Source organism: Peromyscus eremicus, chromosome 10 (assembly GCF_949786415.1).
Source record: "Peromyscus eremicus chromosome 10, PerEre_H2_v1, whole genome shotgun sequence".
Taxonomy (NCBI): domain Eukaryota; kingdom Metazoa; phylum Chordata; class Mammalia; order Rodentia; family Cricetidae; genus Peromyscus; species Peromyscus eremicus.
In genome coordinates, this window is record NC_081426.1 from 68,915,038 (window position 1) to 68,941,933 (window position 26,896).

The 26,896-nt window shown below is 46.2% G+C and overlaps 1 protein-coding gene and 1 non-coding gene across 3 annotated transcripts; one reads left to right on the forward strand and one right to left on the reverse strand.

Annotated features, from left to right (window-relative positions):
- Positions 1-897: 897 nt before the first annotated feature.
- Hopx (HOP homeobox) lies at positions 898-26,718 on the reverse strand. 2 transcript variants are annotated; one of them, XM_059274589.1, is made up of 3 exons: positions 26,431-26,718; positions 7,989-8,145; positions 898-1,689 (listed from the first exon to the last, which is right to left on the reverse strand). In XM_059274589.1, the coding sequence occupies exons 2-3, from the start codon at positions 8,130-8,132 to the stop codon at positions 1,612-1,614; spliced, it is 222 nt and encodes a 73-aa protein (XP_059130572.1). In that variant the 5' UTR covers positions 8,133-8,145; positions 26,431-26,718; the 3' UTR covers positions 898-1,611. The 2 variants fall into 2 exon arrangements, with proteins under 2 accessions (XP_059130572.1, XP_059130573.1); XM_059274590.1 differs by lacking the exon at positions 26,431-26,718 and adding an exon at positions 8,344-8,480.
- LOC131921320 (small nucleolar RNA U13) lies at positions 5,183-5,286 on the forward strand. Its single transcript, XR_009381948.1, has one exon. It is a non-coding gene; the product is annotated as a small nucleolar RNA U13 (small nucleolar RNA).
- Positions 26,719-26,896: the final 178 nt, after the last annotated feature.

The window sequence follows — 26,896 nt, forward strand, 5'->3', positions numbered from 1 at the left end:
ACTAGCTCCCTCCCACCTCCCTGTGAAATGCATTCTCAGTATCTCAGCATCCATCAACTTAATAGCCAGCCAGGCACTAAAGATTTTGAAGTGGAAATGCTGCACACCTGAAATCCCAGCCCTTGGGAGGAGAAGGCAGGGAGATCTTGGTTCAAGGCCAACCTGGGCCACATAGTGAGACTCTGTCTCAAAAATCAATCAATCAACCAACCAATCAATAGTAGCAAAGTGTGAAGACAGGATGACCCTGAGTCCCCAGTGACATTAGGGAGTTACTCTGACAACCCAAAATTACCTACAAGTTGATGAGCTGATGCCTTTGTTTATTTGTTTTGTTTTTTTCAGAGACAAGGTTTCTCTGTGTAGCCCTCACTGTCTTGGAACTCGATCTGTAGAAACAGGCTGGCCTTGAACTCGATCTGTAGACCAGGCTGACCTTGAACTCAGAGATCCACCTAAAGGCATGGCCACCACTCTGGGCTCAGCTGATGCCTCTTAAAAAATCAAGCCAGCAAACAAACATCCCGGATGAGTTTAATCCACTGTAACCAAGTTACTCTTCTGTGTGATAGGGTACACCATCAACAGAGATGCTCTTCAGGCGTTTGTATGCTGAGACAGTGAGTGGATACCAAAGGCTAGAGCCCCTTGAAACAATGTGGCTCATTTAGGGGCCCTTGTGGGAAATGCAGATTCTGAGTCTGTAAGTCAGGCCTCTGGCCTGAGATTCTGCATGTCTCACAAGCTTTTAGCTAATACTGATGGGGTAGATCCTGGACCACATTTGGAGTAGCAAAAATTTGGAAAACAGATGCCCCTTTGGAGATTGTCTCTTCATAGGCTTCCTATTCAGCTTAAAACAAACAAACAAACAAATAGAACAAACAAAAAACTCTATGAATTTTCAACGAAAGTCTTTTATTTAGAACATCATTTTTGAAACAAAAAGCAGTTCATTTTATTCAGCAAAATAAGCCCAACAAGTTCATTTAAATAAATTGCAGACTCTGTAAATTTTTTCCTTAGCTACTTGCTTTTCTACCGCTTGGAGTCCGAAGTTGCTAGCCTAGGGTTATCTCCGAGGTAACACAGCCGTAAGTGAAGGAACTGTTATATATAAAATTTCAATGACTCAAATACACCCGTGTTCTCATTCCACTGCCAGTGAATTAAATGAAGCAGAGGGGGAAAGACACAGGGAAGTGGACTCAGGTGATGTTTTTCCGACCGACTTGTTCTGATAACTTCTCAATGGAAGCCTGGCGGCTCTGAAGAGGATGGGACATGTGAATTGTTACTGGAAGGTAATGACGAAAGGCAAACAGAAATTTTTTTCCACTGTCATCTTGCATTAAATTCCAAAGGGGGAATGCAAGCCACGCCCCTTTCCCAGCCAAACCATTGCTTCCCACAGAACTGCATTTAGCTTCCTGTTATTTTCTTTATTAGTTATATACATTTAAAAAAATACATCATATTAAATAGCAGGACAGCAAACAATGGGACATTCAACACTGCTCTGAAACATCAAAACAGCCTGGGTGAGCCGGGGCGAGGAGGAGCAGGTGGCGTTCACGGAGCCATCCAGCGGGGCTGTGGGTGCCCGGCTCCCTAATCCGTAACAGATCTGCATTCGGAGGGCAAGCCTTCTGACCGCCGCCACTGGGCCAGGCGCTGCTTAAACCATTTCTGAAGGAGAGAAATGAGGAAAATTATCTGTCACAGACTGAAACATTGAAACGTCTATTTCATTTCTAAGGGCAGTCGGTGTGGCCCAACTGGGAAGGAGAGAAGCAAGGGATGCTGGGAAGGAGAGAAGCAAGGGATGCAGGACGGTTCTCTCAGCACGACACCAACCTTCAGGAACTCTGCGCATGCCCCATATTCTTCCTCTAATTCTCTCTCTCTCTCTCTCCTTTAGGTCTCGGCTTAAACAAGACCACTCTATGAAAAGTAGGTTCTCCTTATTTCCTGTTTGACTATTTTGTTCGCTCCATAGGACTTTCACTATCTATCACTAATTGTCTGCACACACACTCTTCTAGAACGTAAGGTCCATGAACGCCAAGGCTGTGTTCATCTTATCATTTAACCCTTACACCAAGTCTTAAGATGTAACCGATTAATCAATGTCTGATGAGTGAATAAAAGGAACTGGAACAACTCCTCGATACCCCCAGAGGATTTCTAGTCTCGGGGTTCGCCATCTCATGATGGGTGCCGATGTCAACATGGGCTTTGCTCCTTAGTAGTATCCTGGTAAAGTTTTGTTCCATAAACGACCTATAACTAAGCACTAGGCAACCTTGGATCACTCCTCCTTAGGAATCCATGGAGCGGACCACTGAGCCGTGAGAGAAGTGAGTTTATCCACGACTCAGAATTATCCAGCTCAGTGTCACTCAAATATTTGCGCCTTACCAATGTCAATAGTAATTTTGGGGAGGCCTCAGTGAGATGCTTCTAGAATGGAACTAAGGGAGGCCCAAGACACTTCTGTAAGCTGTGAAGCAGTGTAGCACAGTCTCAACAAATTGGCTGCCTTCACAACAGTACTTCGGATTGAGGGCCTTGGAGATGAAGAAATTAAAACTGTGTTGGGGACCAAGACCAGATCTGAACCAGGAGGTCAGAAGGAAGCTGCGGTTTGAAGAAACCAGCTTTGAAAGGCACCGTTGAGGAAACAGAAGCAGCAGGCTTCTCTTCTTGGGAAGACGGAACGAGCAGTTTCCCCTCGAGCCTGGCATCTCACGTGTCATGGGGGACACTGGTAGTGGTCAGATCACATAGCATTGGTCTAATCGGTCAAGCTGCTAGAGGAGATGAGCACCTGCTCACACGGTGCAGCCCAGAGTCAACTCTACTGTCACTGGCTGGCTGTAAGAAGTCCCCAAGAACAGTGTCAGTCAGTCGGCTCGTCTGCAGACCAAGAGGTAAGCTTTGGAGGCCTCCATTGTCCTTTGCGGGGGTTTCCTCGGGTTTGCCTGGTCTCAGGGTAAGGAGGCAGCAGGGCTGAAAGGAAGAAGTTGAGCTGTAATACAGCCGCCCTGGGGTGCGCCGACAGAGGTGGCCCCAGCGGGAAACATCTGTTCAGCATTCATGTTCAGCCTCACAAGTCGGCTGGGCCCCATTGGAGAAAAGCTGGTCTCTCCTGAGATCTAAGGGGCCCAAGATCAGAGGAAAGGATGTGAACCCCAGGACGGAAGAGCTGCTAACAAGCAAGTGCTGGGGACAGGCTGTCACTCAGGAGAGGGTCTGAGGCTTCGGGACTGAGAAAGGCTCCCATCCCTGCTTAGTGGGCTGAGCATGTGCCATGTCAGGACTCACTTTACCCACCTGCAGAGCTCACCTGCTGAGCCTCTCCGCCTCACCCTGGCACCAGAACCAGTTGTCTCTCCACCTTTATTCTGGGAGTAGCAGCAGAGAAAAGCCATAGAAGGTGGGGGTGGGGGAGTGGGGGGGTGTTGGACCACCAGAGGGAAGCCTTCTCTATGCAACTTCATTTCACTCTGAAGACTCGCTAATTTTGTTTTTCTCTGTCTAGATTATTATTATTATTATTATTATTATTATTATTATTATTATTATTTTCTTTCTTTTCCTGTTACTGCTTTTGAACCGGGCTCATTACGAATCCGGAGACCTTGAACCTCTGATCCTCCTGCTTCTACCTCCCAAACACTGGGGTTACAGATGTTCACGGTGCCTGGTTTATTCCGTACTGAAGATGGAACCCGTGGCTTGTGCATGCTAGGCAAGTGCCCTACCAAATAAATGAGCCACATCCCCACGGGCATCCCTAATCTTAAGGAGAAGAGAGGGCCGATGGGGCAGTGGCTTCAACCCAACTTTGATTGTGAAGAGGGGGGGGCACATTTTCTTCTTTTAATCTGTGTGTGTGCTCAGTCAAGCCTGGGTCTGGTTTGAGAGCAGCATGGTGCCAACTTCATTAATGAGGTAACTGTGGGGCTTTCGAGGCTGCAAGTGCTGATTAAATAGGATTTCCAGGGACTAGAGCTGAATAAATGGCAGCATTTTAAAGACTAATTAAAACCTAGATGGGAGAAGGGGGGGGAACACACTTTCTATCAGGACTCATTTAAGACAAAGTGGTTAAGCTGGCCTCATTCAAAAGAGCCACCCGCATCTTCACATGCAGAATATTGATGGGTCATTACCCAAAATAGCTTCGACCTGGACCACATTTGGGAATTTGCAAGGTACAATCTAAATGCTGAACAAGTTGAGCCCTGGTACTGAAAGATGGGAAGAGGTGTGAGAAAATCTCAGCTGTTTTCTGGATATATACATACATACATATACATATATATTTGTATATATTGTCAATGAAGGTTGTACATCATAATTCAGCAGACTAGTTGCTGGTAACAAAATGTACCCCATCTCTTGCCAGCTCCTCTCCTGTCTAGTTCTGGATCTTGTAGCTTCTGACTCACATAAAATCCTAATTTTCCACCTGGCTTTGTCTCTCTCTTCTTTGTTTCAGCCATCCCCTGGGAAAGACATTCATCCCTTGCTTGCTCATGAATGGGTGCTCTCATTACTCCTGCTCATTGATGGAAATTTATTTACTCTGCGTGAATAGATGATAATTGGACACTGGGGTTGGGAGGGGTTGGGTGAAAACAACATTGTTCTTGTCCTTTTCTCTAACAACTAGCATTTCATTCTTTTCAGAGCGAGACCTTTAGAGGTCTTATCCCACTGATAAAACATGCAACAAATGAAAACGCTGAATCCTGGGAACATGTCCAGAACACGAGAAAGAGATAAAAACACTGGGAACTTCTTCAAGAAGCAATGCCAACTACATACACTGTGTGTGTGTGTGTGTGTGTGTGTGTGTGTGTGTGTGTGTGTGTAGAAGACTGTGTCATCCCAGCCTCTCAGGGTGGAAATGAAGTAGTGATCCCAGCCCCCTTTCCACTGACTTCCACACAGTAAAAGCCACAGGAGTGGGATTCTGTAGGATTTCACTTAACTTAAACGTAGGAGTTACACAGTGTACTGGTAGTGAGAAAAGCCCCTCCGAGAATCCCAACAACGCAATTTAAGAAGTCCTCTGACGATGAGGCCCTCACTGCACACCGAGTTCCTGCAGGTGCCTTCCCATAGTGGAGAATTTGGTTTGATAGTGGAACCATCACAAGGAGGTCTGCAGATGCATTGGTGACTCATAAACCCGAGGACTGGCTTTTCACACCATTTTGTGAGAGGTGCCTCCCTCAAACCGTATTAGGTTGTTGGTATATTACCCATTTCATGTAGGGTGGGGCAAAAAGAAAAAAGAGGTCAGCAGAAGTCCCCACCAGGACGTTTCTGCCTCTAGTCTTTCTCGCCTTTAGCAAAGTGCCAAGAGTGTGAACCAGTAACTACCTCTCAAGAGTGGATCGTGTGCATTCCTCTGTTACCAACACAATCCTTGTTTTAGGGAAGAATATGATGCAGGTATTGTGATACCTGTCTGTAATCCCAATAGTCAGCAGTTGAGGCAGGAGGATTGTGAGATCATGGCTGGTTTGGACCACAGAGGAGGACCCTGTCTGTCTCGCTCTCTAAAAAAGGGGAGGGGGCCTGATCTGTCTCTGGAGATGGCCGGTGTTGGGATAGGAAGTGGATTCTGGTGTATGTGATGAGTATCATTTTGGCTGGGAGAGGACCACACCAGTAGATAAGAGAGGCAGGGGCTGTGTGACAGCAGGGCCTAGGTAAGACTCGGCAGGCGCTGGCCTCCACAGAGTTCTATTCAGCATCCCTAAAGAGCTGCTACAGACAAAAGCAATTATCTTACGCTTGCCATCTCATCCCTGGACTCTGTATCTGCAGAAGATACTTTCCTTTGAAGAAGACATCTTTTAAAACGCAAACGTTACAGAAGATTACAAACCACTTTCATACGCCCGCACACACGCACACACGAAGGCGGTGTGTGGAGTTAAGAAAGGATGGGGAGATGGGACCCAGTCCAACAAGAAACGACAGGGCAAGCAGAAGCCTCGTTCCTGGAACTTGCTACACTGAGCTCTGGGTTCCAGGTACTTCTCCGCTGGTCTAGACAGGAAGATGAGGGTAAGCTGAGCTGCAGCCGGCCTCCTCTGGAGGAAGAAGGTGTTGGCCCATGGCAGGAAAAGGAAGCCAGGCCCTCCCATGAGGCTGACTCACCCACACACACCCTTGTCATGCTGGCTGCACCATTTGTTCCATTGAGGATGTCAGAAGAGGCCAGACTGAAGAAGTGCCTTGGCAGAGAGAGACCCACTCTGCAGGTTTCTGCATCCGTTGATCTCAAGCATGTAAAGGCAGATGCCCGCTCCTTCAGCCCCTACTAGACTTCAATTCTCTACTAGCAGGTACATCCGGAGGAAAAGTTAGCAAGGGCCTGGAATGACCATGGCTTGATGCACGGGTAAACTGATCTTTCTCTCTTTCCTCCCCATCTCACCGCGTACAGTTGTTTCCGACCTTCCCTGAGGGAGGCAGTATAGCACAGAGGCTCAACACGGAAACAGACTGTTCGCTGGTTGGTTGCAGGGTTAGTAACCTAAGCTTTCTGAGCCTTGGTTCCTTCATTGAGCTAACAGTGCTGTCTCTCATAAGATAGTGACACTCAGCGAGTATCCGAAACAATACATGGCAAGTATCCATCACTCCAAAGGACAGCATGGGGCTGGTGGCTCAGTGGTACTGTACATGCTTAGCATGCTCAAGGACCCCGCTTTGATCTCCAGCACCGCACGTGCACACCTGATGGTAAATGACGGACACACATGACTGTTTTTCAGGGTGAAGAGACTTAGAGACAGAGTCAGGATTAGATCCCCAGTTGGTACTGTGTCCATAATACCCAATAGCCTAGTTCTTAAAACATGAGACATCTTTACGACCGTTAAATAAAGCGTGGGTTTTAAAAGGCTAATACTCGAACAGCTTGCCTTTTCATGGGTTCCAGGAAACATGAGCTTTTAGACTTGGGTTACAATAAATCATCTTCTACTGGGCTCTGATTCTGGTTAGATAGCCTTTCCATTTGATCTGGGATCGAGAGGACTACCTATGGGTAAATTCTCCAAGTCGCCCAGGCTCAGTAAAGATCATCCAGGGCTTGGGGCTCAGGGTTTTGGTCCCAGGATCCCAGAGAGCACTCATGACAAGGTTTTAAGCAGGGTGAAGAGAGGACAAAGCCCCTCCTTCTCCAGTCTATCTGGGAGGGATAAGAATATCCTAGCTTCAGAGTAGCGCTGAGATGGGGAAAGCGAAGTCAGATTTAGAGAAGGCTAGGGAGGGAAAGTCGGCTGAAGGCTCCAACATTGCGCCAGGCGGCGCTGCAATCTCTACGCTAAACAATTTTCAGGATAATGGGCTAACACGGCGACCTTTTACAAATAGACACATTATCATCGCGCTGGGGGAGTTGTGTGCCAAAGCGTCAGAGGGCTACCTTCTTGGAAAACTCCAGAGAAAGACTCTAAGCCTCAGAACCAGGGGATTAATAAAAAACGACAACAAAACCCGAACCAGACCATGGCAACGTGCCAGTCAGGCTGTGTAGCTGAGGTGACGCGTGCAGCACCGTGCAGTGGCAATGTGGCGGGAAGAGCAACTGAACAACCCTGGCAGGTGTCCCACCGCCCCCCGCCTTAGTTTCCTCGTTTGACAAACCCAAGGGCTGAATTTATAGCTGATCGCCAAAGTCCCTTCCAACTGTGACACCCCTGCACGCCCCAGCTCAGCAGGGAGAGTTACGGAGCTGGGAAACTGAAAGGAGAGCAAACAAGATGCTCCCACCACAGAAGGAGAAAGCAGGGACCCGTCTCTGGGAAGCAATGGAAAGCCAGAAGGAAGGTGGCGATGGGCTGGGGCTGGGGTGGAGGTGGACTGGGCGCCCAGGGAGCTGCTGAGTGATGATGCATGGACTGGGATCTACGCCGCGGAGGCCCCGCGGGGATGCGCTAGGGTTGGGGACTCACCTGTGTCTCCTCCTCCGTGAGGCCCGCCTCGGCGGCGATGAGGCACAGCGTGGTGGCGTCGGGGTGCTTGTTGACCTTGTTGAAGTTGTATTCCAGGATCTCCACCTGGTCCTCCGTGGGGCCGCTCGCGGTCTCCGCCGACATGGTTCTGGCGCGGCTGCGGTGTAGGGGGAAGAAGAGGCGCTGGGTGAGCAAGGCCGGCCTGTCCCCTCCCGCCGTGTCACCGAGCTCCCTCCTGTCCCCTGCCCGCTGCCCTCGCCGCGCGCTGCGGGCTGCGAGCTCCAGGGCGCCCTCCCCGGAGCCCGGGAGGACGGACTACAGAGCGCGTCCCCAGCTTCCCGGCACGGTCCCCAACCTGGCCAAGGATGGAGAGGAGAACCAAGATGCCTCCCGGCTGTCACTCCGAGGGCACAGTACAGGAAGCGCCTTCAGAGCTGCCTCTGGAGATCCAGAGCTGCCCTGGGGACCGAGGACACACACGGGGCAGGGCTCTGGGCCGCCTGGGCACGCCTCCCCGGCCGCAGCACCCCGCCTCCGCCGTGGGCGAGCACGTGGGGGCCTCGCCAGGGAGCCCTGGGCACCGGAACACTTTGGAGGAAGAGATGCCCACAGCACAAGTTGGGGAAATGGAGACCGTACTTTTTAAAAAAAGAATAACACCAATAGATCTTTACTCCCCCCCATTACAAAATAACACATACTGTAGAAAATCTAAAGTACATTAAAATCACAGAGGGAAAGTTAAATTGCCCACATAGTCACAAATAACAGCTATAAAATTTTAAACGACGCTTTAAAGATCTTTCCAATTTACAGATATGGAAATGGAACCACAAGAGATAATGACTTACAGAGGGGTGATGGAGTGGAGGAGGCTGAGGCACCCGCGTGCCTTGTGGAGGGCCACTGCGACCCACTTGCCTGGCAACTTTTTAACTTAAGCTGTGAACCCCAGGCTTGGTATTGCCCGGCCCCTTGTGCTCCCGTGTGTGTGGGCGATCCTTTTCAAAACCAACACAATAAAGCAGTATCAAAATCAGCTGTCATTTAAAACCTCGGACTTCCTCAAGGGAAATAGGTCCACCTCAGGCTTCAAGGTCTCTTGCACGCCTTCACTTTAAAGACAAATATTACCCGCAGATTGGGGCAACGACCTTTCTGCTGTGTTCCCTCCCCATCTATGTAGCTCAGACTCTCGGGACTAAAAAAGCCGACAGTTGTACTCCCCTCCTACGCAACCCCGTTTGAAGACTGTGAGTTAGGGAAGGTTGGTCTTCAAGATATTCTTGGCTGTAGATTTCGTTACAGGTTTGGCCAAGCAGAAGTGTGGGAATCACCCTGGTTTGTTTGCACTAACAAACATTGCAAAAATCCTCAGCAGAGTGATGAGCAGGTTTTGATGTGGTTTGTGCCTGGGGGTAGGAGTGGGAGGTCAGTTACTTGGATAATGTCCCCAGACCTTGGACATTTTTACCTGTGACCTATACCTCCTACTTCCTAAATAATTGTCTTTACCTCTCCTCTAGTTCCCTTGAGGAGATTTCCAGACAGGACAAGAAGCTTTTTGACTGTGTGGGACCGGGGTTCAAACCATTTGCCAAGTCACCACCAAATCATTTTCAAGGGTACTAGATGTTCAAGTCAAAATTCGTACCAAGTCTCTGCACCAAGGCCGTCGGGGTCCATCAGGGCAGTAATACCTCTCCCATTAGCACGAATCCTCCCTTTGTATGACACAACTCTCTGGAAAGTCATCTCCTCACAGCCAGGGACACTGAGGCAGAGAACCCAGAGCTCTGCCGATATCCAACGATGACCAGCACTCTAGAGTGGAAACACTGAGCGTTGGTTCAAGGCCAGTGTTTTGCTGGCTTCCCTTCAGTAAGCCTGTCTGTCTTTAGTTTAGTGGGAGAAAGTTGGGAGGGTAGCAGCGTGAGTGCAGGGAGGGGCTCGTTGCCTTTTCCAGTGGGCGTGTTTCTAGTTAGACACTGATCGCAGCCAAAGCTGTCCACGGAAGCCACCCACCACTGTTCACGCTGTCAACTAAAAGAACGTAGCAAGGGCAACGGCCGCCTCTGGTTTTGCTTCCTGCCCTGGAAAGGTTTCCATCCCTTCCATTTATTCCGGTCCTGCTGGCTCTTCCCCCAGAATGTCTGTTGCTGTCTTATGGGATCCTCAGGCCTCCAGAAATATCACACTGCGGAACCCGATTCAGACTCACACACGTGTTTTCCCGTCTTTTTGTAACTGCTGCTAACGTTCCTACGTGGAATCAGCATATTCTACTTTATTAGACTTCTGTGGCTTTCGCTTACCACACTGTGTAGGGTTATAAGGGTGAGGTCCTGGTTGACTTCAAAGGATTGCTAAGGTTGGTCGGCAGAGGACCATTGCGGACTGCTAAGGAGACTTGTAGGCGGGTCCTCTGCACAACAGCACCTAGTTGTCCAAGGTCCACCGAAGAAGTGTACTTGGCTTCTGGCTGTGGGGATGAAAGGGCTCTACCGTCACACGTATTTGTTATTGCTCTGCAGAGCTTAGGCGCTATTGTTTCAGCTCTCTCTCGTCAGCAAATGTTTGCTTTTGCTGTGTTTCTTTCTCTCTCTCTTACTGTATGAATGACACTGCCCTGGTAACCTTGGCCTTGTAAAGGCTCTCAACTGTTTCCAGTAAGGAAATAAGGAAACTCTTGAGCAGTTGCTCTGAAGATAGGCTAAACAATTTCAGACACAAGGAACTAAGAACTATTTTGAAGCGATTTAACATTTCATCTTAACACCAGTTCTACGGTTGCGGTTGTTCACATCTTATGAAACACTTTGAAGAGTAATTTGTCCTGTCATTGTATTTTTCTTTTGTGGTTGGGGAAGTCATTGCACAAGCCTTTTCGAGAGGTTAAGTGAAAACAGCTGGCTTTTTTTAAAAATCAGTTCCAAAGCCGGGGCTGACAGTGGTGTGGGTCCAACAGCGTTATGTCCCATGAGCCCATGGTCCTTTGCCTTGCACATATCCGTCTACATTAACCAGCTCACGCAAAGTTCTATGAACTGGTAAACTTTGGCTACCTTTTAAAATACCTTCTCTCAGAATTATGACCTACCTCTCTGTAATGCCACTAACACCCAATCAAGAGAGAAAGAAATTCCTCAGGAACCCACTCCAGTGGTGAGTTGGCCACAGGGGGAAAAGCAGGTGAATTCTTTTTTTCTAAGACACGGTCTCAAACTTGTTATATAACTCTTTATGATTTTGAACTTCTGAGCCTCCTGACTCCACCTCGTGTGTGTGTGTGTGTGTGTGTGTGTGTGTGTGTGTGTGTGTGTGTGTGTGTACTGGGGAGTACACCCAAGGTTTCATGCATGTTGGATGTGCATGCTACCTATCAACTGTGACCTACATTGATAATCCAGGTGGATCATTCTTTAGGGTTATTTCCCAATTTTCCTTGCCTGTATTTTTCTTGTGTTCACTGTGAACTTCCTGCAAGTAATTGGTTCTGGAAATATTTTATTTTTTCAAGTGAAAAAAAAAAAGATGGTGTGTGGCTACTTCTCCAAGAGAAGTGATGGGCCTCTGCTTTCGAAGACTGGAGATCTTCGTACTCATAGATTACTTAACTACCACTCTACAGAAGGGCAAAGGGGGCTCGCCCAAACTTTCAGTGTCTCTTAGAAACTGAAGAGAAGGAAGATTCTGTGAAGGGGTTTGAATGAGAAAGGCTCCCATAGTCTCACATATATGAAGGTTTGGTTCCCAGTTGGTGGACAATTTAGGAAGGATTAGGAAGTATGCCCTTGTTGGAGGAGATGTGTCACTGGGTCACTGGGGTGTGGGCTTTGAGATTTCAAAAGTCCACACTAGGCCCAGTCTTGTGCTCACCCCACCCCCAACCTTCCACCTGCCACCAGGATGTAAGTAAGCTCCCAGCTACTGCTCCAGTGCCGTGCCTGCTGCCATAGTCCTGGCCTTGATGTTCCTGGACTCACCCTCAGAGACTGTAAGCAAGCCCTCAATTAAACATGTTCTTCTATACGTTGTCTTGGTGATGGTGTCTCCTCACAGCAATAGAACAGTAACTAAAATATTTGGAGTAAAGCTCAGTGGGTAGAACCTGGCATGTGCAAGGTCCTAGGTTCTGTCTCTAGCTCTGAATGGATCTGCCCCTACCTTCCGGCACCCATGATGGGCATGCCTGAAGAGGTGTCCTTTTAAATAGAAGCCTCGTTATTACTGTCCTTGAGCTAGGAGCAATGGCTGTCAAGCCTCACTGAGTCTCAGAATCATCCAGGGTTAAGTCTAGGCCCATTCCACACCTTCTAAATGAGAACCACTCTTTAGGAACCTAGTGTGGGAGAGACATGGAGAGTATTTCAACTACTCTCATATCTCCCAATTTAACTACTGAAATTAACTATAAGCACTCAGAAATTCTTACAGCTGACCTCCCTCTTCTTGGCTGTGCGTCATCTCAATATTTGAATAGATGGTAAACTGAGATAGTTTTAGAGAAACGTTTGAAAGATAAGTTTTAATTTCTAAAAATAATTTTGTTTCTTTGGCTATGCCGGAGGGGGGGGGGGTTGACCATTCTTGCCCATGCCTTCTGAAGCCCCGCTAGAGGAGTTCTCTAGAGTGAGTATGCGGTCTGGACCTGTTGGCTTACAGGAAGTGCGGCTGTTTCTCCTTGCAGGTTAACATCAACATTTTCTCCCAGGGGTCTCCAGTAAGGCTCCCTTTCGAACAGCAACAACATCCCGGTTCTCTACCTCATCACCACTTGTACTGTCAACCTTGACCTTTGCCAGGGCTGTGGGCTCTGGTCATCCGAGACTGCCATTTCCACCCACAGCTTGTGCGACCTCTCAGGGTTAAAGGCCCCATCTGATCACTATTTACTGTGGAAAAGCATTTCCTGTTCCAACCCACAATGGGATTTGAAGTATTTTCTTTTTGAGAGTTTGCGCTTGGCCTCTAAGCTAGCTTAGCTGCTCCCATTGGTCACCAGAACAATGATGAAAGATGGAAGGAAAGCTAGTTACGAGGAGCTCCTGTCTACGGCATGCTAAAAGCATGATTATTTTACTTCTCTGGAGCTCTTAGAAGTCAGAACTTGATTTTGCAATTAAAATGGGTTAGTCAATTAGCCACCCCCCCCCCATACCAAGTAACAGTCGGTCTCCAGATGGACACTAAGTGATGGATGGAAAGAGGAAGGATGATGGACAGACTACAAAGTGGAGAGAGATTATTAGACTGTGATCATGGTGTGCTGAGCTCTGGTTTTTCTTTGTCACTTTAGTCTCTCTCAAAACCCTTTCTTTGAAACCATAGTGGAATTGGTTTCTTATTTTGCAATCAAGAAACATTAACTAACTTGTCTACAGGGTCAGGGGAGGGCTGAAAACTCTGTCTTTTATCTTAGCTACAGGAAGGAGAAAAGGTAGCTTGTGATTTCATGAGCATCGGGGTTTACTTATGCCTCCAAGTATATTCTTCATATGCTCTGCCGATGTCACAAATGCCAGGCTTTCACTGAACCACCCATCTGAGTCTTCGACTTAATCATCCATCTTCACCTTTGGTGAAGAATTAGTGTGGTGAGGACTGAAGGTCCTTACCAAAGTGACCTGAGCCATTGCTGACCTGCTGTGGTTGCTCCAGCCTCGTTCTCTTGGCTTCTGGTATGACATGCATGCAGACTTCTATGCCTCTCTTTTAAAAACCCTTGTGTTTTACTTGACATTACTCAACAGAGGTAATGGAATATACTCCTTTAAAGCTTTGTTCAGATGTCATTTGACATTGAAGAAGTTGAAGTATAGTCTGTGAGACCAGAGACCTTCACCTTTGACCACTGTGACAGCTAACAACACAGGCAGAACCACTAACTCACAATGACAGCCATGCATGCACACTGTTCTAGAACATGCTTCATATGACTCAAGACTAAAAGATCGAAATGCCTGCTTCACTCGGGTCTATGCTATACCGACCGGCTGCCAGTGGCCAGACCAGAGCCTCATTCCTGCAAGGTTTGCCAGGCAGGGGTGACATCATGCTGGAGTTCTGATACTTTGGCCCTGCCACAGAATTGAGCATCCGTCAATGGGTAATCCAGGTCTTAAAAATATGAAGTGCTGCCCTTTTCCTTTTAGTTCTACATTTTCTGAGCTTTCCTAAAGGTCCTATTCAGTTCGCTGTTTCCCAATATTTCTTCCTTTACTTTTGCTTTCTTCTTGCCTTAGAAATCCTGCTGCTCTAAGACATATAGTGGAATTAAGAACAAAATGGGGAGATGATTCTGTTGGAAAAGTGCTTGCTGCCAAGTCTGAGGACCTGAGTTCAAATCCCCAGAACCCACGTAAAAAGCCAGATGTTGTGGCACACACTTGTGATCCTAGCAATGGCAAGATGGGAGGGAGGTGGAGACACGCAGACCCCTGTAAGCTTGCTGGCCAGCTAGCCTAATCCACCTGGTGATGTTCCAGGCCCATGACAAACACTGTCTCAAGAGAAGATAGGAAGTACCTGAAGAATGAAACCCAAGAGTGTCCTCTGACCTCCACGTGTGTGTATGCACACACACACACACACACACACACACACAGACTCACACATACATTTGTACTCACACATGAAATGCACACACACAAATTTCAAAGTGAAATGTGAGTTAATATGGTAAAAAAAAAAAAAGTCAAATTCTCTGAAATCTCCAACGCTAAGCATTGGAAAGCTCACTTTGCTCACTCCTATAAGGAGGAGACACACCACAGTGGAGTGGTCTCACCTTACCCAACTCAGTGTTGTGGTAACCTCCCATGCTGTGTTCAGAGGCGCTTACTCACAACTACAAAGTGTTTCTTGTGTGGTATGCTACTGCTCTTTAAATGGATGGGAGCTAAGGGTTCAGCGAAGTCTCTCCTGGTCCAACAACTAGAGAGGACCATTTATGTCTCACTTTATCTGGGGTCCAGTCTCTCCTTTGTAGCCTTTATGGAAAGGTTAAGCCCAATGGTGGAACTTAGAACCTTTCTTTAAAAGTCAAATGCTGTGGCTGTAGCTTCATTGTGAGTAGATGGTCGTGGAAGCTGATGGGTAGGGCGACACTCTCATCTTCAGTGAGCCTTCTGGACATTACACATCGCATTGTACTTCATTGTGGATACTGTAAAAACTGCATTTCTGCTCATTCCTCACCACCGTTTCCTTGCTCTCTCTTCCTTCCCTTTTATTTATGAGACCACATTTATAGGATGGAGGAGGCCAGGGAGATGGACAAAAGGGCTATCTGCACAAGGCTGATGACTTCAGTCCCATCCCCAGAACCCATGTTTTACACCAAAGGCCGATGTGGTGACGTGCATCTTAACTCCAACAATTCTATGGCAAGATGGGAAATGGAGGCAGACGCTTCAAATCTCAAGGTTTTTAAGGGCACAGTGGAGCTTCAAACCCGGAAAGCCCGGCTTCCCCATCCACATTCCTAACTACCATACCATATTTGCTCTGTGCTGAGTAGCCGAGTGTCGGGTAGTTGTGTAAAAGAGAAAACAGGACTAAGTGATGCCGCAGGATGATGAGCGAGGCGATGCCCTGTGTGCCTGTGGCATGACCCAGCCCACTGGATGACTCTGGAAAATCAGCTCACACCACCCGCTAGGTTGGCTCCCCTACCTCACACGCTCTTCTTTCATTGGTGCAGATATGGCTGAGAGATGACGTTGGTGACGCATATGTCATACAAATGAGAGTGAGTTGCAGCGTTCAACAGAATGGAGTGGAAGGCTTACCTTTGGTGAGAGCAGCAAGGGCATATTTGTTGCTACAATTCCATCCCTAGATTGTACATTTGTATTGAACCGATCAAGGAAGTTCCTGAAACTTACGTTGCAAAGGTTTAGATTTTTTTCTATATCATCTTCAGAAAACAGGAAGATGTTATTAAAAAAAAAAAAAACAAAAAAAAAAAAACAAAAGAAAACTACCAGAGGGGCGGGTGTCTGGGAATGACTTCCAGCCGTGAGTCGACCATTAGGTGACCCTTAACATACAATTCTTCTCACAGACACCCAGTTCTTTTCACTGAAAGCCTGCCTAGCTATTTCAATCTTGTACGTGAAGCACCAGGAACAGGAAAAGGTCATAATAAAGCTTTAGGCTTCTCTGAGCATGCCTTGAAACAAGCGACAAGTTCACCCAATCTTTTCGGAAATAAATGGTCAAGAGTGAGAGAGAGATCCGCATGAGTAAGCAATCTGCCTTTTATAATGATGTTCATGAACTCAAAAGTTTTCTCCAGAAAGATTATAAACTGTAGACTCCCAGGCCAACTCACAACAGGGGGCATAGCTAAAACGCTGCATGATTGCAACTACCCAAGGAAATTATCCTGTTGAAACAGCCCAGTGAAGCCATTTGCTTATTTGGAACACAAATGCTTTTCTAAAAGGCCATTTTAATTAAAAACCGGATCGGGAAATGAGATTTTGGTGTAGCTATTGATGGGACTTGCAAGAAACTTTTGAAGGTTTGGGGGTTTATAGCACAATTCTTATTATACTCATACCTAGAAAGTGTCTAAAGCATCATCAGGTGTTTTGTGAATTCACAATCATTAAAGCTGTACTGGGCCATGAGAAGAGGGGCAGGGGAGGAAGAGAGTGGACACAGGTTGTCTGAGACACCATCAAGTATGCTGTTAACAGCAGTGATAACGAGAAGGCCGGGCATCTCTGCATTTTCCTTTCCTTTTCATCCAACCAAGACAACCAAGAGAAGGGTACAGGTTGTGACTTTGTGTCACATTCTCTTAGCAAGCCACCAAGTGGCACTATCAGAGAAGGACAGTTTAGTCGCTGGTAGGGTTCTTGGCAGCTAGAGAAAAGCAGAAACTAGGGGCTTTGAGTGCTTAGCATTCATTACAGAGAGAATGCTCGTGCATCTGGATTGAGTAAATCGTACAAGATACATTTTAAATCCTCCTTACTGAATGAAAAGATTAACCAGTGTGGAGTGATGGGCAGGACACTGGCAGGGGTTCAGAGGGTCAATTCCATTTTAAACTCTCCACCCAGTCCTCACAGGACCTTGGCTACGTCCTTTAACTTAGTTGAAACTTGGTTCTCTTCACAGTAAAGTATGTCTAAAACCCAGCTGGTGCAGACAGGCAAGGAGCAATGACCAGTGGTGATGATGCTCGTGAAACAATTCAGAATAGTGTAAGATGACACACGTTTCCACAGGATCATAATTATGTCTTCATCCTCAAAAGCAAGGTTTGGACCAGAGGATCTGGTCCCATAGGAGCTCCTGTCCCATACCTAAGTGACACATCTGACAGATAATAAGGGGACCACTTAGGTATGGGACAGGAGCTCCTATGGGACTTCATTATCTCTGCTGCTTTTTGGAGTAGCAAGATGCAGGCCACATTAAGGAGGATGAGGCTTGCTTTGACTCTTAAAGAAGAGTAACACTGAAGCTCTGCTCTGCAGTTAAAGGTAAGATGACGTTCTGTGGCTTCACATCTCCTGAATGCTGGTTTCTTTTGCAGTTTATAGACATTTGTCTGGGAGGAAGAGTAAGGTCAGCTCAGGGTCTCTGCTCGCTGTGGGACTAAGAGCATGTGTGTTAAAGCTTAGCAATTGCAAATATCCACTACTCCTCAAAGAAAGTGAGTCCTGACACCAAGCGTAAACAAAGGGCTCAAAACATTTCATTCCAGAGAATTCTATGGGTATCCATGTGCTTAGGGACCTTCAGACCAGAGAATAAAAGACTGGTGTTATCTGTGAAATGCAGAGAACGATCAAATTCATCTTTGAAAAACATTTGAAGTTCATTGCACCAATTAGAGATTTTCATGAGACAAAAATTCTCATATTCCCTAAAGAGAATCATTAAAGCTAAAAATATTTTTATGACCGAGCTTGGAAACAAATAACAAACAGATCAATTTTCTGTAGTTTGTTATGAAAAAAAATTTCCCCAAATATGCCAAAATCACAACTAATGAATTTCTTTATATGTTTTAGAGTATGTTATTAAATGTAGTTGCTCATTTAATTATTGAAAAATTTTTTTAGAAAAGTATTAATTAGCTTTATTAGATCTATAGCTTGCAAGTATGGTGATATGTTTATCACACGGAAGTGTAAGAATGATCAAATGTAAAAGTGGACGACAGAAATCAGCTTGGTAATTTAAAATATATATATAATAATGGTAAGTTACACATGGGCTGTGGAGAATGAAATCAATAAACTTGTCTTCTGTTCTGTAGCCATTTGGTCACTCTCAAATCTTAAAAATTAGAGTTTCTTTCTGAAAATGTTCTCAGCCTCATTGCTTGACCCTGGAAATAGTTGTGAATTTGTAATTCTGGAGATAAGGCACCATGATTTATTGATTTATTTTGAGAATCTACACTGGGTTCTAGAGTATTTTTACTCCAATTACCAAATTACATGGTAAGAAACAGCAGTTAGGGACCTGTAATATTGCACACGGATGCCGATCAGGTGCTGAGGGCTCTGTCTGTACGTTCTTAGGTCCTTGTACTCTGCCTAAAGCAGATGCTTCCCCAGATGATCTGTGCGTTCTGAGAAGTCCAGGGAAGACTCTGACAAAATGGGGTTATCACTTTGCCCAAACACACTTTAATAAAATTACTTTTTATGAGCCAGCTACCATTTTATGACCATGATTAGGTAACGATAAAGCGGCACACCACTGCACCTGTACAATGCCAAATCATGTCAAAGTCCAACTCCCCAAGCTGCCTGTTGCCAGGATACTCAGTTATACTTTTTTTTATAAGCAGGTGCTCAGCTAGTGGGACAAACAGCTTTAGCCTGGTCATTAACATCACAAGAAGATCGAGGAGGACAGATACACTAGAAAGTTCTGCTGGACCTAGAGTAGTATTTCTTTAACCTTCAGACATGTTGCAGAAGACAGTGGATGGAGCTTCGGGAAATCTGAACTTTCAAAGTGTGACTCAGTCTCCCTGTGACTTTGGACAGCCCACACTTGGTGTGGACCTGACTCAGTCTCCCTCTGACTGACTTTGGACAGCCCACACTTGATGTGGACCTCCAGGTCTGCATCTTCCATCACTGCAGTCCTACCCCAGCTCTCCAACACCATTTTTGTAGGAGTCAGTGAGATGCCCATGAACCACAGACTAAAAACACTATAAATTCAAGGTACTGATATAGCTTTTTCCCAATGGCTCAAGATGCGATGTTGGGCAACTGAATGGCATCAGATTTTAAATCATTAAATGGCAGAATGATTGAATTTTTTTTACTCAAAACTGAAGAACGACATGATTTCTTAGAATGCTTCATTTGCTTTGTCCAGAAAACTGCTACCTCATATGGAAATATGAATTGCTTCTAGAATCCATTAAGATGGCTGTGACCCAGCTTCTTATTAAAATACCAGGGAACCAAGAGGAGGCCCCCAGATGTTTGAAATACTAGACCAAAACTTATTATATCATGATTCCGTTTCTTATGGTGAGTTCCGGATTCCACACTGCTTTAAGGAAAAGCGAGAACCCAACCCTCTCTCAGTCTCCCAACGGCCAGAAACTGAAGAGTGTTTGAACACACATCGGAGGATCACTACAGAATCATTTGTGAGAACTGGAGGCAGGAGAGATGGCCATAAAAGCTGTAAACACAACTAGGAATGAGTAGTTACAAGTCTACGTTAAAAATAGAACCAGCAGACATGGTGGTGCATGTCCATTTGGCAGGCTGAGACAGGAAGATCTTGGAACCAAGGCCAGTCTATGCTACATAATGAGACTTGTCTCACGGAAAAAGAAAAAGAGAAATGGGGAGGGAGAGAGGAGGAGGGAACAAAAGATAATTATCATCAGCAAGGATTTCAAAAACACAGTCTTGAGTTAAGAACAAGAAAAACAGGAAACGTGAGATATCATGAGAAACAAGATATAAAGCCTAAGGAAGGATTTTGTGTGCCCGAGCAGTGAATGTCTTTTTTTATTACTATTATTTTAATTTGTGTGAATGGACGTTTTGCCTGCATATCTCTCCATGCACTGTGTGTGAACCTGGTCCACAAAGAGGCCCCAAGAAAGAGTTGGATCCCTTGGAACTAGAGTTACAGACAGTTGTGAGCTGCCATGTGCATGTTAGGAATTGAACCCGGGTCCTTTGGAAGAGCAGCCAGTGCTCTTAACTGCTGAGCCATCTCTCTAGTCCCTAGTTAACAAATGTCTTAATGTGAGACCAAGTTAACCAAATAAATGAACAAACACATAATTGACAGACTGGTGGTCAGTCTATTGTCCAGAACTTGCCTGTGTATCTCCCTGTACCTTTGCATCTAGGGGGACACTTAAGGGCATGCAATATCCATTGTGCTGTGGCCCACACCCATCCCTGACCTTGGATTTTTTTCTTGAAAGTCAAAGTGAGTAAGTGGCCACTGGCGCGATGCCTTCCAGCAGCATAGTTCAATGAATCTGAGTCTTCTCCTAGTCGACTTAAATAGCATCAGGGCCTCCTGCAGCTTCTTACAGATCTGCCCCTGAGGCTGTCTAGTCATCTAGAAGCTCTTCGGAGTCTGAACTCTGAACCAGATTGAGGGAGCAAATGAAAGGGGGTCACTTGCCCCTTCAGCCCCTTCAGTCCTACTTCCCGACTGCCAGAGTTCCCAGGTAACCCCAAAGGATGAAGAGTGAGAGAACACTTAATGTGGCGATAGATGCTTCCAGCATCACTTATTTATTACATAGCATTTCATCCCCAGCCACCAGTAGACTAGGAAGTTGGACAGAGAGGGAACACAAGCTCTAAGGAGGCCTGCTTATATAAATTTCCTCAGGGAGAAGCCACACGGGCAGGAAATGGAATTACATCAACAAAAGCTACGCTGTGTAAGCAGGTCTGCGATGACCTTAAGAATTCCAGGAAATTTCCATCTAGACCCATCTAGATCTGTCTAGATCCAGTGGCCAGAATGACTGTCGTTAGTTTCCTGATTAGTGGTCTCTAAGATTAGAACTGCCTCAGTGTCTTCCTTGGAGTTTTTTGTTTGTTCCCGCCATATGAGAATAGACCAGTTCACTTGCAAACAGAGGGCTGGGTTTTCATGTTTGGTCACATTTTACGAAAACCACAAGAGTAAATTGTAAGAAACATGGAGATGGGTCAACCTAACTTCCCTATGTTGGACAGCACTTCAGTTGCCTACATGGCAATGGACTAGTAATCGTCTGAAACAGAGTCTCTCAACCTTGTGAGTGATAGGCTTTCTGTAGCCCTATAGTAGGTTTCTCTGCCGACACAGTAAGCCAGATCAAGCCGAATTAGAAAGAAGTGATTTATTTGGAAAAAGCACACTCAGGTGACCTTCCAGCCCTCAGAGGTGAGGCAGGGAAAGGGGGCAGAAGAAATCATATATCCCCTAGATGCTGGCAGGTCTAGAGGCAGGGGCTTAAATACCCTGTAGGCGTGGTCCTGCGCTTCTCGGGAGGTCTTTCTGAGGGGGATGGGGTTTGGGGAGGGAGAAGTGGGGCTAAGGTGGAGTTTCCGGCCAAACAGTGAGGAATAGCCCCTTAAGCCCCCTACAGTTATTCTGAACTTCTTTGTGTTTGAGTGATATGAATAGTGGTCCTCTTTCTCTCAGTGTAAGTACAAGGCTTCCTTGAGAGAACTTAAGCGGCTCGGGGTATAGTGCCTCTGTGGGGTCAGGAGGCCAGGGTCCCTGAGCCTGCTAGGCTGAATGCTAAAATCCCAGGGAAATTAGTCTGCTCTCTTGAACTTTCATGGGTTGTATCAAAGATGATCAGATAATTTATTGCTCCAGACAGGTATTTTAGACAGGGAAGAGGCCTTCGGAGATGGCTCAGCCAGCAAAGGCACTTGCTGTCAAGTCTGACCGCCTGAGCTGGATTACAGCTGGTAAGAATCAGATCCAAGGTCTCTCTCTCTCTCTCTCTCTCTCTCTCTCTCTCTCTCTCTCTCTCTCTCTCCCTCTCCCTCTCCCTCTCCCTCTCCCTCTCCCTCTCCCTCTCCCTCTCCCTCCCTCCCTCTCCTTCTCTCTCTCTCTCTCTCTCTCTCTCTCTCTCTCTCTCTCTCTCTCACACACACACACACACACCATAATATGTGTTAAAAAGATATGCATTTTAAAAACCCAACTAAGTCTTCTAATCTTTGAGTCTCACTGTTGCCTTAAAATTGCATTGCAGCTGAGAAAGTACTCTCTGCTCTGCAGGCTGGGCTGTCCTCTGCCAGGACTAGTCTGTGCTGGTGCCTGCGGGAGACTATTCAGCATCTCACTGAGGATAGATGCAGGGACTTTCCTGGCAGCTGATAGGGATGGGCAAACCTGCACCTGCTTGGTGTATGTCACTCACTCCGAATTTCACACATGCCTGGGGTCCACAGCATTAGGACGGCAGATCTCCATTGGGACCAGCTGACGTGCAGAGGCTGTGAGCTGGGAGAATGTCTACCGGCACCAGGATACACATCTGCAATCTGCATAGTGGAGATAATCTGTGTCCCCATCAGGCCTGTACCCACCAGCATGCCCTGGGCAGGCAGGAAAGTGTTCCTTCTGTGCTGGTTTTTAACTGGATGGGTTGGCTCTGTGCATCCCTCCAGACCACAGGCCACATTTCTACTGCCTCTTTTCCCATTCACTCAGCATTTTGTTATTTTTTCTTTCTTTCTTTCTTTTTTTTCTTTTTTCAGAGCTGAGGACCAAACCCAGGGCCTTGTGCTTGCTAGGCAAGCGCTCTACCACTGAGCTAAATCCCCAATGCCTCACTCAGCGTTTTGGAAGTCCAAGGAATTTGTCAGTGTTCAAAACTTAATTCAGGTTACACAGCATAGCTATTAAAAACAAAAATCCATGTGACCTTTGAAATAAGTCATTCTACCCAGAAATAACAGTGCAGGGGATGTGTTCAAAGACAGAGTCATCTAAGGAAGAAATTCTGTCACTTCTACACTTCATTTTACCAGCTGTGTGAACCCATTGTTTGTCTAAAGACTTTTTTCACAAACTCTAAATGGTAGGAAGTAGTTTTGGCTTCAGAATAGCAGTGGTATCCAGTGTTGGCCTACTGCCCTGATACTTACAGCCTAGTCCTTTCTGACAGGCTAGTTTCTGGGGTTCAGGGTAGAGTTCAGCTTCCCTGGTCGTCCTTGAACAGTCTGCTGCTCCCACTACTTCTCTCTCTCTCTCTCTCTCTCTCTCTCTCTCTCTCTCTCTCTCTCTCTCCCCACACCCTTTCTCTCTCACACACACTAAAACAAATGTATTTAACAAAGAACTGTCTAATTCAGAAAAGACAGTTTAGCATGACCCAGTCTTAGACAGAGCCTATAGCACAAGACTGAAAACCTACAGTCTGGTTATTCTTTCTCTCAGTGGTTTGGAATTCATTCTGACGAAGAGGGAATTATATATTTTTACCTGAAAGTGCTTTTCCTAATTGCTTACTTTAAAATTCAAATGATAATTATATTTGTATAACATTTCAAAGCTGGCATGATAGCACAAGCCTATAATCTCAGGACTCGGGAGTTAGGGGTAGGAGGTTCAAGGGCAGTGCCAGACAGCTACATATACAACCTAAGGCCAGCTGGGCTACAAGAGACCCTGCCTCAAACAAACAAACAAACAACAAAAGCAGCAGAAAGAGAGAGAGAGAGAGAGAGAGAGAGAGAGAGAGAGAGAGAGAGAGAAAGGAAGGAAGGAAGGAAGGAAGAAAGAAAGAAAGAAAGAAAGAAAGAAAGAAAGAAAGAAAGAAAGAAAGAAAGAAAGAAAGCATTTGAAAGAACTCCCAGATAGGTTATCTTGTTAGAACCTATTTAATAACCCTGGGTTCATTAAGTAATTACTGTCTATTAACATCATAACCTTAATTGGTTTGCCAAAGATGGGTAAACAAATCCCTGAGAGAACGAGGCCTTGGGAATAGCACAGATGGATTCTATCAAACACAGGCAGCTAGCCAGGGCAGGTTCAGTGGGGCCCTGTGGTGCCACCCCCACTCCCACAGGAGCACCTGCATCCACACAGGTGTGAGGAGGAGGTGAAGGGTAGTAGGAATGGCAGAAGTCAGGAAGACAAATGTCACCCATTCATGCTTTTGCCTGGGGCTGCCCGGACTTTATATCGATAGATAGACCCATTCTAATGTTTCCTGGGGGAACCTCTAGAGGATGATGCAGGAGGATTACTGTGAGTTTGAAGCCAGCCCGGGTTTCAAAAACACCAAAAGGAAAGGGAAGTAAATAAATCCATCACTCCCCCAGATCTCATGTGCACCCACCCATCCCCCAAGCCTCTTCTTCTTGGTCCCCTTCTCCAGGCTACCACTGCTGTGAATTATCCCACGTGTCACAGACAACGTATGTTGCCTCTCTCCTCGATTCCTGTTATCACTCCCTTTTAATATCTCGTCTCTTGCTCCCAGGCCCCAAGTGATCTTTGCTCAGAGAAATTCCTTAATCATCACTAGTTTGGCTGGAAGACCTTTACAGACATGTAACTCAGCTTCAGTTTGGTGGTTATGGAAAGCCTGCTGTGTTAAAGGTTTAAGCCCATCACCCCTGCCCCACAAATCTGTTAGCTCGTGATTCATAGCTTTAAGCTCAAAAAAAAAAAAAAAAAAAAAAAAAAACCAAACAAGCAAAAACAAAACAAGGCTTAACAGTGAAGGAGGAGTGGATGGGTGGGGAGGAGGAAGGAGGAACTGAGAAGAGAGGAGGGAGGGAAAACTTTGATTAGGATATAAAGACAAAAATAAATAAGCAAAAAAATATGGAAAAAGAAAGAATTCTATGCAAATAAAACAAAGAAATAAACAAAAATAGAGGCGCAACCTTGATTTAGCATCCACGGACATCCCAGGGGTCTAGAAAATGGGCTTCAAGATATGTGCTGGAGGACGACCCCCCTTACTGCCTGTCCCATGCAGAGCGGTCAGCCTTGAAACCACATCCATACCTTCCACAAAAATGGACTCGGCTTGCATTTACACATTTTTGTGCACACACACACACACACACACGTGTGCACAAACACACGTGACAATAATAATCAAAGAAAAAGAGGCTATCCACTTGAGAGTAAGGGGGGGGATATGAGACAGGCTCAAGGCAGGGTAGCTAGGCGGGACTAGAGGAGGAAAGGGAGGTGAAATGTGATACGATTCTATTTCAAGTAAAAACGTGTTTTAAAAAAATAAAAGAAATAAGATCTTAAAAAAAAAAAGTGTGTTGGAGTTGAACCTAAGTCTTGCACTCAAGTAGATCTCTGTGAGTTCGAGGCCAGCCTGATCTACACGGAGAGTTCCAGGCAAATCAAAGCTACATACTGTGAAACATGGTCTCAAAAAAAAAAAAAAATTGTTGGGGCGGGGCTCCTTGGTGGTAAATACCTGGGAAAGGTCTTGGGATTCCATCACATTCCAAAGCTTCTTCACCAAATATTTAGTGTTGTTGTTGATTTGAGGCAGTCTTGCTCTGAAACTCGGCTAGCCTCAAACTCAGGACAATTCTCCTGCCTCAACCTACCAAGAGCTGAGTACAGACATGAGCTATCCCATTCGCCTTCCTCTCTGGACTCTAGTCCTCCTCAGATGAACTATTGAATGACGTCAGTTCTCCTCCTTACTGCTCTGTTGGCAATTTTCCTCAGCATGTGTCCAGTCCTCGGTGAGCTCGGCTTCCCTCTTCTCTCCCACCTCCCCAGCCTGGGTTTTCTTCAGTATCTGCCCTGGATAGATAAGCCCTGCCTGAGACAAGCTGCACGAAACGGTTGGTTCTCTCTCCAAGGCCTTCTCACCTAAAATACACGATATACTATTCCTTTTATCCAGTAACTCTTCCTCCACCCAACATTTGACCTTGAATACCTGGACACCATTTGAGCTAAAAAAAAAAAAAAAAAAAATCACAAAAGTCTACTTTTTGGAAAACTCAGAGTGCAGGGTTTCTTTTCATTACAAATACAGTAGATATTTTCACGATTGTAGATATATGGAGAAGAAGAAATAGTAATATGCATGTAGCACTTCAAGTTTAAAACCCAGCCGGATAATCACTCCACTTACACCAAACACAAACTATATTTTAAACACTGTTATGTTTGATTTTTAGATTAAAAAGCTAGAGATGTAGAGCAGCAGTAATTGATATTTAAATAATTAAATGATAAATAACAGTTGCACAGATGATGGAAACAGAAACAAGAAACAGTAAAACAACAGCAACAACCAACACCGCTCTGCTTCGCTGCTCCAAATTCACCACAATCTGGCATACACTTTTTGCAAAAGACCTGGTTTCTCAGCCCCAGCAGCACTCTAGCATTTGGGGCTCATCTCTATACAAGTTCATTCTCCGCATTCACGGCCGGCCGAGGTCAGAAAGCTACTTACGTGGAAGCCTGGGCGAGCTCTGCACTGGAAGCAGCGGGTGCTGGTGCCTGCCGGCTTAAATAGCCTGCTGACTGACGCGCGGCTGCTGCCGAGCGCACGTTTATTTACGCCCGGGAGTGCACGCTCCAGCAAGGACCTGAAAAACCTGCAGCGTGGGCAGGCGGGAACCACTGAAAGTCAGCCCGCCTTACGTCTCTCCCGGTTATTCAGGTTTGATGCTCGCTCAGGCGGTGACTTCTGAGAGTCTCCTTAGAACTTTTCATTCAGCGCTGTCCCCTTAGCCAAGATCACTTGGAGGGTGCCTCTGAGAGCAGCGAGCCCCTGGCTCTTTCCCCAGCTTCCTTATTTGGAGCCGGCTTGGGTTAGATGTTGCCGCCTCTCAAAGCTTTGGTCTGCCAGGCTGCATTCACAGCTCTGCGGGCGATGCGCCAAACCCAAGCGCCTGGACTGATGCCCAATTAATGAA

Excerpts from the sequence above, each read along its gene's own strand:
- Hopx (XM_059274589.1), bottom strand. The coding sequence starts at position 8,132 with ATGTCGGCGGAGACCGCGAGCGGCCCCACGGAGGACCAGGTGGAGATC. Across the intron at positions 1,690-7,988 it reads TCACGGAGGAGGAGACACAG|AAATGGTTTAAGCAGCGCCT; the intron begins GTGAGTCCCCAA and ends TCTCTCCTTCAG.